Raw genomic sequence first — 10740 nt, forward strand, 5'->3', positions numbered from 1 at the left:
GCAGCACCACATGCGAGGAAAACACTCTGCGCTCCTTCCGCCTTCCTTACACGCCGCCCAAAACGTACGTGACACACGACCCCTAGAGGCGCCTCCACCATAGACCTTGCATGTAAACCGGCCGCTCCTGCAGCWCAAAACTTGTTCGGTGTGAACGTAGCATTAGAAATCGCGCTGAGGCCAGCAGGAGTCCATRTCCTGACTTGACATTTACAAATGCTGGTTGGAGAAGTAAAACAAAATGATCCTGATCTTTAATGAATTGAAATGGCAGGTCATGGAGGGGGAAACCAGAACCATGCACCAGAGATTGTGACATTTGTTCATCTTTACAGCATATGGCMGTGTTAACATGATTACATACTGCAGGAAGTGTTTATAAGCAGTGTTGAGGATGGTGAAACAGCGTGGAGAGGTCAGAGAAGCTCAGCTCCTGACAGTTTGTGGGTTGGAGGTCAGAACTGGAAGAAGAGTTGGACCRAAATTAGCTCCATGTTTGTTTCTCTTGCCTTTTCTTAYGTGTGAAGAAACTAAAACAGTTTGGTAGTTCATAGGACTGACGGGAAACAGTGTTTTTACCAGTGTTGTACAAAGTACCATAAAGTGATACTTGAGTAAAAGTACAAGTATGTTACCAAAAAAATACTTTTAGGAATATTACTTGAGTAAAAGTCTTTAAGTCTCTGATATTTGTTGTACTTAAGTATTAAAAGTAAAAGTATTTATTTAAAATGAGCAGTTAGATTTTCTGTAAGGACATTTATAAGGAGGTGACCTAAACAAAAACTGCAGAAATGACTGTTGTATTAAAATAAAGTACTTTTATTTGAATGATTCTGTCCTGCTGGAGTGACATGATTTGTTTGTGTACAAACTAATACACTATCAGAGTTTTATATATTTATACTTCTCATTCAACCACAGTTAAATTCACTCTATCTAGGAGGCTCAGTTTAAATGGATAGTTTTTATTTTTTATAACAAGCTGGAATGAAAACAAGAAAAAATGAATTAAAGTAACGACTTTATACTTCTTGTCTTTTTTTAAAAAATGTAGTGAGTAAAAAGTACAGATAATTGTGTGAAAATGTATGAAGTAGAAGTAAAAAGTAGGTTGAAAAATAATTAATCAAGTAAAATACAGATACCTAAAAGTTTTACTTAAGTACAGTAACAAAATATTTGTACTTAGTTACTTTACAACTCTGGTCTTTACCTTATTTTACTGCATCCCTCGCAGTTCAGTGGTTAAACTCTTCCACAAAAATAAAAGTAAAGCAAACATTCAGTTTGTTATTGGCTGTTCTTGTGAGTAATATCTGATTTATGGTAAGTCTGACACTCATTTATTGTTCCTAAAATAGATACTGKATGTTGTTGCTAAGGTGTCAAACAACTCTTGCTTCTCCCCCTGCAGCCTTCTCTTCATCCATGACTGTTTTTTGTTTTTAAGGCCGCCAACTATTTGGACATCAAAGGCCTGTTAGACGTCACCTGCAAGACAGTGGCCAACATGATTAAAGGCAAAACCCCGGAGGAGATCAGGAAGACTTTCAACATCAAAAATGATTTTACAGAGGAAGAGGAAGCCCAGGTATTTATTCCAGGGGAAAAAAAAAAACATGATTTCATTTAAAAGTGATGAAAGCTTTGAGACGTGATCTGCTAAACACCTGTTTTCTCCCAACAGGTACGCAAAGAGAACCAGTGGTGTGAAGAGAAATAAAAGGGGATGGTCCTGCCAACACTACCACACTGAAAAGGCTCGTCCCCGCTGACTGGTTGCACTGGCGTTTGTTCATACTTGTTAATATTTACTTTTAGTATATATTTGCCCACTAGTTTGCCCTGATTTCTGTGTACCAATAAAAGCATGACCATTTAAACTTCCCTGTATGGTGTCATTAACTTAAAGCTAAGATACTGGTTCCTGTTTTTACACAATATATTGTGCGTCAACATAATATATACAGTTTCACGTCTTTGTACCACCCCACAAAAATCGATTTTGTCTTTTTAGATTTCTTCAATTTAATTGCTTTTTTTATTTTAAACTGAAGGTGTTTTTTCTTTTAGTTTCACTGAATTAAATAAAACGACTTTGGAAAAATGAGGGTGAATGTTATTCTTACTCTGTAAATGTACGTTTTTGTGAAATTATGTATAAGACGAACTGTTAAAGTGAAGTTTATCTTCCGTTATGCAGAGTTGAGTACATTAATGTTTGGCTTTGGAAACGTAGATAAGCTTTTTTTTTTTTTGTTTTTTTTGGAAATGATCAAACACATTTGAAGGAGTAAATAAAACTTATTGAATGAACAGTGTGTCATTGTTGTATTGAAATCAATTATAATTCTGAAATTTTGAAGCCATGAAAGAGAAATTCAAAAACACTTTTATTACATTAAAACAAARTCAGGAATTCAAAGATACAAACTTGTTCTGCACGAACCTCAGAATGAAAGTTTAACACAAGAGCTCCCTCTGCTGGAGCAAAACAACAGCAGCTCAGCCCACTTTTTCTGGTTCAAAGCTGAGTTTGAAGATGCAACCGAACAAATTATATAAATGCAACAATAATGTTGGAACATGCACAGATATAGTTTGAACACTTGACTCGGAAAGAAAAAAAATCTGCACAAACACAAAACACTGCTTTTAGAAAAAGGTCAAAACTATAAGAATCTGCTCAATCTTTTTAAAAGTCATTTAACTTTTTTTTTTTTTTTACTTTTCATAAAAACATACAAAAGTTCAATAATATAAAACTTTACAACACAATGCAATATAATAGTACCCATTTGGTCTCAGATTAGTTTGGAGAACTGCAGAAAAATCAACGGAACAAAGAATAAACAGACGAGAGATTTAAAAACCTCACTCTTCTCTTTGAGAAAAAAAAACATTTGACACTAAAAATTACGAGTTGTACACAAAAAAACAAAAAGGTATAAAAACAGCTGGCGCTGGATAGTCTAAAAGTGCCTAAAAGAAGGGATTTGGGATTTTTTTATTACCTGCTTTAATGAACAATTTGTGTAACTTAAAAAAATAGAATAATTTCTTTCTGAAATGGTCAGGTTGGGTGGTTGTTGATCGCTGCTTTTCACATTTTTGAATTCAGTCAGTTATAGAGATTTTTTAAAAGTTTGTCATAATACAATCCAGCTCATCTTTTACCAGGATAGTTTCTTTCATTACAAACATCTTTGCAAAAACTTGATTGTCATGAAGCAGAAAATCAGCAGCAACTGTTTGTAGTAATTTCCTGTCACCGATAAGTGAAGGCAGATGATGTTTGTTAGCAAAATATCTTCTGAACAAGTAGATTTGAATAACATTTTAAGAACGTAATCATTGGATTCAGTTAAAATGAAGACAGACACGGAGCTAAAAGTGATGTGAACTCTCATTTCTCATCAAAGGTTGAYTTTATGGCTAAAACTAAGAAGAGGTTGGTTTATTTAATGTCAGGTGTTTGAATCCACACAGACTCTGCTGCAGTCTTGTAATCCTGCGGCTGCAGGTTTGAGTCCAGGTTGCATCAGGAAGAGGGCGTCTGGTGTAAAATAACTGGCAAATCCTGTRTGCAAGCTCGTTTCCACTCCTGAAGAAGAGGAGTAGCCAAAGGAAAACCAAACCGCAGCAAAAACGGTCCATCTTACCAAGTTTTAAAACCTTATATCAGAAATTTTGATTTAATTTGAGTCAAATTTTCAGACTAACAAGACAAATAATCTTACACATTCTGAAAACAAGATGATTATTCTTACACAATCATTTCTTGTTTAGTAAATCAGTCTCAAAACAAGATCAAAAATAATTTTTTGGCTGAAATAAGATTTTAAAAYTTGGTTAGGTGGACAGTTTTTGCAGACTTTGGTGCTGCTGGATTCAGCTTTAGTGAACCTGCAGGTCTTCTAAAAACAACAACCTGGTAAAAATGTGATGAAAACATTTATGTGTTCGGGGAGGACCGAGGGTTTTGCTTGAGGAAGTGTTAAAATGCAGCAGCGACACTGTTCCATGTGAGAATGAAGGCAGGTGAGGAGGAGGAGGACAGGAGGCTGAGGCGAGCGGCGGGAGCCACGTGAACCATCAGTGAGTCTCTGTCAGCACTTTGAGCGACAGTCCTGCCACCTTGGCGGCGGACAGCACCGTGGAGCAGAGCGTCTGCTTGCCGGACAGTTCCAGGTGTGTGTGAGCGCGTCTGGCCGCGGGCGGGCCGAGGTCCGCCGCCCGCTTGCCGGCGGGCTGCTCCGGGGCGAAGCGTGCGTGCGAGCGGGTGTGCGGAGAAAAGCGGAGGCGCGTCGGCGGGGAGGTGGGCGGCGGGGAGCAGCCCGGGGAGGGGGGCCGCTGGTACAGGCGGTGGCGTGCAGGAGAAGGGGAGGGGGGAGAGTCTATAGCACTTAGATCTGAAGAAGCTGGGCTGGGGCAGCCTCCTCCTTGAAGGTAGCGAATGCACTTCTTTTTCCTCCTAGGAACAGTCAGAGAGAGTTATCTGTGAATAAAGTGTGGATGGGAAATGTCAGCAGGCTTCAGTGCAGATGCAGAATCACACTGAGGTCAATGAACATGAAGACAAACAGGATCGGAACAAATCACTAATGTTTAGTCAGTTCTACACAATATCCACTCTTTGTGTCCGTTTAAAGCAGGGCTCTRCAACCTTTATGATCAAARGAGCCATTTCTGCTCCTTGTCTCACTAATAAAATGTGTTCAGAGCCGCAAAACAAGCTACAACTGTGATTATCAACTGGTGGTCTGTGGGCCTTTTCAAGGCCCTTTTGGGAACCTTTACGGTCAGTGGAGGTGACATTATAAAACTAAAAATATTATATATTGTAATATTGTTATTATTATTGTATTATTTATAATTATACACATCAGGACAAATAAAAATACCATATTCATGTAATATTCATGTATTTGGCTATTTCTCCATATACAACTTTTAGACTTAATCCTCATTTCGATGTAATGGGTCACATATTTGAATTTTAAGATTTTACCAGCTGGAAAACAAAAAAAAGAAGCTTTGCTGTCTTGCAGGGAAAATGACAACAATTTAAGTATTTTTTTTAACTTAAAATCATGTTTTTTGTTGCTACTGCTCATAAAGAAGCTTCTTTAAGATTATCGTTTAAATATTTATATTCAATTTATTTAATGGTTTTTAACCTTTTAACCAGCTGCCTACTGCTCCACACACCACTTTCTGACTTAATCCTCAATAAATTAAGCATCTAAGCGAGGAGATTTAATCAGCCATAGAGTCTCCTTTAACAAAAAAGCAGCACAGACTTTGTATTATATGTGTATTATATGTGCATTATATGTGTATTATATGTGTATTATATGTGTATTATATGTGTATTATATGTGTATTTTATGTGTATTATATGTGTATTATATGTGTCAAATGAAAGCGTGCCGTGTTCTCCTGCTCTGAAATCAACTCAGAGGAGCTGGTTGAGCTGGTTGCACTGTGTTCTACTTAAAAGCAGACTTGTGCACCGCTGAGTGCAGCATCAAAGCAGTTAGCAGGATCCTGTGATCATCACCAGAACATGATATGAGTCACCAGGTTTAACCACAAGGAAAGGCACTGGGCCATATTTAGATTGATAAAGGGAGAGAGGGGGAGGAAGGCTGCGATAGAAAGTGATTTCTAAATGTCAGAGTTCACCATCAAAAGCCAGCCGTCACCACATCGCATGAATGGAGAAAGTTGAAAGCAGATGGGCCTGAGAACGCTGTCGAAAAAAACAAAACAAAACCCAAAAACGCAACGCTGCAGGGAGCGCGAGTGTGTTTATGTGTGTGTGATAAGGATTTGCTCAAACCGCAGTCAGCCCYCTTTGTTCTCTCAAAACGAAACACTCAGATTTCCATGACGCGATAGCGRGGAAGACGACGGAGCTGTTCCAGAGCTGCGGTGGCAGAAAAACACAGATCCTGACTCCTGCAGCAGAGGGAGGCGGTGACGGACCTCCACCTTCTGCTTCACTCACAAACACACAACCTGATGCAACTGTGAGGAAACGTTGGATTAGAGCTCATCTTGTTAATCCGTTCAGTGCTGCTGCTAGAAGCTAGAAGAAYGTTTCTGATACACTTGGTAGGTGACAATAGATTCACTCTAACACTGATCCAACATKTATCTGATGTAATCCAAGGCACAACAAATGCCGCAAAGATCCCAGATTAGCCAAGAAATCCAAACTTCTACACTTTGAACATTACAATTATTACAAAATAATCCAAGCGCTGCTCCGGATTTGACATCAGAAGCAGAGGCTGTTAGAAATAATCTGATGATGGAAAATTAAAAGCCTCCTTGACAGAATGGAATGAAGGATTCAGTTTTATTTAAAATCTATAAACTAGTAAAAAAAACATGATAAAAGTGCACAAATGAACCCGTTGAACCTGTTATGATGTTGATGTTCACTACTTTTAAATTGATGCTAAACTGAATTTTAAAGCACAACWCTTGAGTGTAGCTTTTCTTTTTAGAGTGGTGTGTCACTGAGACTAGTTTTCCTGTTGAAGTCTCTGATTTTGGAGCATTTCTGTGTGTCTACATGTTTTAAAAGTCACGGCTTATTTATGTGTGCAGAGCTGCATTCTAGGCCGTGCTCTTTTATTTTGTTGAGCTCAGTGTCTAAATACGCCGGCGCTCGAGACGGGTTTGATATGCCCATGTAGGGCTGCAACAATCAATCGACAAAATCGATAAAAGTCGATTACTAAAAGCGTTGGCAACGAATTTCATTATCRATTCGTTGTGTCACGGGATTTATGCTTCCCTTGCCGTGTCGCAGAGTCGATTACGTCACCCACAGAGCGTCGTCACTGCTGGCTGACCTAAATAAAGTTTAAGAAGAAAAAAAAACTACCTGTAAAGRGCYGCCCTCTCTAACACTYGAGTGAAAAGTAGAGACTWCRAACTTTAAACCAGTTTTTAAATCGTGTTGTTAGGCCAAGTAGATCCAAAGATATGATAAAAAGTATCTGCTACATTTATTCTTTTTAAAAGACGTCTGATTTGATGCGCGCTGCGTCGTGAGGAGGAAGTGCGTGCGGGGGAGGAGGGAGACCTTAAATCCACCGTTTTGTCCTCCTCTTGGACCAAAAGTATAAAAACTCTCCAGTTTTTTATGACTGAGGCTCAAAGTTATTTGTTGAGCAGCAAAACGGTTCAGGACGAAGGAAAAAAAAAAAAGACGAGAGCAGCAGGTCTGCAGGGAGGTGTGTGTGTGTGTGTGTGTGTGTGTGTGTATGTGTGTGTGTGTGGGGGGGCTGCTTCTGAACTGTTTTTATTGGGTCAAACAATGTTTTAGTCAAACAGAACCAACAAGAATGAAACAAAAATAGTTTTACATCTAAAAATCATATTTTATTCTTTTAATCTATTTTCCTCATTCAGCAACCTATTAAATTTCTGTCATGTTTCATGTAGGAGAAATACACATTGTTTCAGTCAGTATTTAATACAGCTGGCAAAATAAATTGTTAAAATATGTATTATGTGCTTCTGTTTTTTTAATTCAGGAGATTATTTTAAAAAATCCTTCATTTTATGGGAAGACCCTCTTGATTCAAGAGAAAACTGCTTTTTTAAAAATTGTTAATCAATCTATAAGATAAATCAACTTCAGATTAATTCATTATCAGTAACGTGCATCCTTAAGGAGTTAACTTAATTTATATCTACTCATATTCATGTAATTAAGCGTTTTAATGATTTGGCCGATTAATCGATTAATCGAAAAAATAATCAACAGATTAATCGATTATTACAATAATCGTTAGTTGCAGCCCTATGCCCATGACAAACATGTCGACTATTTAGAGAGAGAATTCGTTACACGATTATTTTGAACTTGCTCTAAGTTCGAGAGATGAGACTGAGAGATAACAAACTTATGCAACGAAACTGAGAATCCTAAAAACACCTGAAGACATTTTGGAGACTCCCTCAAGTCTGCGATRTCGAGTATTTAGGTTTTGATTCAATATCAGTGACATATTTTACTGACAGAAGATTTGTTTTTTTGCACAAATGCCATTTTCCTAATGTTTCACTTAACAAACAGTTGCTTTGTTTTTCTTGCTACTAATACTTCAGGAGGTTAGAGACAGACAGCATGCAAAGCTCAGGGTGAACTGTGAAAAGAGACTCGCACATAGATGAGGCGCGGGAAATTTCACCACCAAGACAAACAGGACAAACGACGAGGCGGAAACAAACAAAGCTATCCTAACAGAAATCAGAACTACAGGGTTGAATGGGTGGTCACCCCAGTGAGTTAGTGGGCCTGCTTCTACAGAGTTGGTGGACGTTCGGTACACACCTGCAAGGACCGCACCAGTCCGTTTGTTGGTTGAGGCCGAAGCGAGCCCGGCACTTCTTAGGGGAGCCCGGGTCTGAGCACAACAAACAGCATGCACAAAAACAGGAAAAGACAAACAAAAAAACAAGAGAGGAACAAAGGAGGGAGGGAAAAAAGTTAAAGGATGAGGACACAGACAGAAAGAAGTCTCATCAGGGCAGAAAAAAAGCATCAACGCAGCCGTCTGCTTAGAAAAAGCCATCGAGGAAAACTGTTAGTGGACTGTTGCACAACGCAGCGTCAGCAAACATCAGCTCAGTTAAAACCACGCAGAGAGAGGAAAGCAGCCATGCTGGGACACTCTGTTAGTACATTTAATAAAAAAGGTCTTTCTTTTCTTCAGAGAACTGTTATTCTTTCTTAAAGTTTCCAACTCATAAATACATTTTTAATTAGATTTTTAACACACATCTAATAGTTCATCACTGAGTTAACTCTTGTAGAGTTCTCTCTGTTGTGTCTAGAAAAAGTATTCACCTCCTGAATGTTTCCACATTTTGCCTTGTTCCAACAACAAAACTATTTTATAACCTAACAGTTTTAAACTTCTTAGTAGTTTTTTAGTGATCTGCCTGGTGTGTTCCTTGGTTTTCATGATGCAGTTTGATCACAAATGTTCGGCAACAAACGTCACAATCAGCTGTGATTAGGATGAGATAATACCAATATAAAAACAATTTCTACACCAAACTATGCAAGCTTATGTCAGTCCTGTATAAATATTAATGGGAAATATTCATAAATATCTAATATTTAACATATTTAAGTTTTAAAAAAGTTGACATTTTGTAAAACACTGAATTTCAGTGACTGGTAACATAAATAAACTTAGCATAGAAAGTAAGTAAATTAGTGTTTGGTAGATTATTTCTTTGTAAAAATGCTTCTTGGCAATTAATCTTATACTGTTGGAAATCCTGTTAATTTCTCTTTTAAATTATGCCACATTTGTAAGGAACATGCATTTGTGGGATGAATAGTAGAGCTGAGTATGTGAGTTGTGCACATGAAAAAATTGCCAAATCTTCTCTGCCAAACAGCTGATTTTGCTGTTATTGACTCTCGCTGCCAAACAAGTGTCTGATAYAAAATTTATTATCAAGAAGCACTGCTACAACAAAGAATTAGAAAATAGAAAACAATTTGTACAAATGAATGATCAGTTTTTGATGTAATTACCTGCGGTGTCCCACAGGGCTCTGTGCTTGGTCCTAAATTGTTTCTTTTATATGTAAACGACCTGGTAAATGTGTCAAAGTTGTTCAGGTGTGTTTTATTTGCAGATGACACTACTTTCTTTTGTTCAGGTAATGATCTAAATCACATGTTTACAACGATGCAATCTGATTGTGTAAAAATACAAGAATGGTTTATGTTAAATAAATTATCACTTAATTTAGACAAAACCAACTATATGATATTTGCTAAAAGGAAATTAAAAGTAGGTGTTTCATTTAAAATTGGGGGTCTTAGAATTTCTATGGTTAGTGAAGTGAGGTTTTTTGGGGGTTATTATTGATGAAAATCTGACATGGAGACCCCATATTAASTATTTAAGAACTAAAATTGCAAAATCAATTGCAGTAACTGTATAAAGCCAAGGACATATTTAACAATAATGCATTACTTATATTATATAATGATATAGTCGTGCCACATTTGACCTATTGTGTTGAGGTCTGGGGGAGTGCGTGTAAAACATTTACAAATACACTTTTTATTTTGCAAAAAACGTGCAGTGAGAATCGTTACAAGAAAACACTTACTACCACCCTACAAATATTCTGTTTAAACATTTGGAACTGCTGAAATTTGGGGGAATTGGTAGATTATAGGATTCTGTTGATTATGTATAAGGCTCATAAAAATGTATTGCCACCTAATATACAATCCAACTTTAACAGGGGTAGTGTTTATAATTTGAATGGACTTGAAATGTTTGTAAACAAATTTGAAGGAGCGATGCACCTCTGTCCAAGGAATTAAACTGTGGAACAACATGGACAAAACCTTAAAAATGCTGGAACAATTATTCATTTGGTAGGAAGCTTAAAAGTTTTTTTAAACGAGATATGAATAATGTATTGGTTGAAATTGAGATTTCTGTTGTGATGTTGTTTTGTTGATTATTTTAAGCTACAYTGTGAAAGTTGAGTTTAATTTCTGCRTGTTGTATGTTTTGTCGATATATATTTTTAAAAATGGGGGCAGATGTGACAAGATTTTTTTCTTCTTTCTGCTCATTTTCATTTGACCATGCTGCGTTGTATTATTTTTCTTTTTGACGCAACATTATTATTATTTGTATTGTTTTAATTGATGTTCGAATGAAATAAAGT

At 37.2% G+C, this 10740-nt stretch overlaps 2 protein-coding genes across 6 annotated transcripts in view; one reads left to right on the forward strand and one right to left on the reverse strand.

Moving 5' to 3' along the window:
* The window catches only part of skp1 (S-phase kinase-associated protein 1), a 5679-nt gene extending 3358 nt beyond the window's left edge, over positions 1–2321 (forward strand). The window contains exons 5-6 of the mRNA XM_014018418.1: positions 1454–1594; positions 1691–2321. Coding sequence (XP_013873872.1) covers positions 1454–1594; positions 1691–1726 — 177 coding nt within the window. The 3' untranslated portion in view covers positions 1727–2321. The remainder of the gene's footprint in view (positions 1–1453; positions 1595–1690) is intronic.
* A 1480-nt stretch (positions 2322–3801) lies between these two features.
* The window catches only part of tcf7 (transcription factor 7), an 86010-nt gene continuing 79071 nt past the window's right edge, over positions 3802–10740 (reverse strand). For 3 of the 5 annotated variants that reach the window (XM_014018412.1, XM_014018414.1, XM_014018413.1), the window contains 2 exons: positions 8363–8435; positions 3802–4477 (listed from right to left, as the gene is read on the reverse strand). In XM_014018412.1, coding sequence (XP_013873866.1) covers positions 4099–4477; positions 8363–8435 — 452 coding nt within the window. In that variant the 3' untranslated portion in view covers positions 3802–4098. Of the gene's footprint in view, positions 4502–8362; positions 8436–10740 lie in introns of all 5 variants that reach the window. The other 2 variants (XM_014018415.1, XM_014018416.1) reach the window with 2 other exon arrangements.

This window comes from Austrofundulus limnaeus, unplaced genomic scaffold (genome assembly GCF_001266775.1).
Source record: "Austrofundulus limnaeus strain Quisiro unplaced genomic scaffold, Austrofundulus_limnaeus-1.0 Scaffold192, whole genome shotgun sequence".
Taxonomy (NCBI): Eukaryota; Metazoa; Chordata; class Actinopteri; order Cyprinodontiformes; family Rivulidae; genus Austrofundulus; species Austrofundulus limnaeus.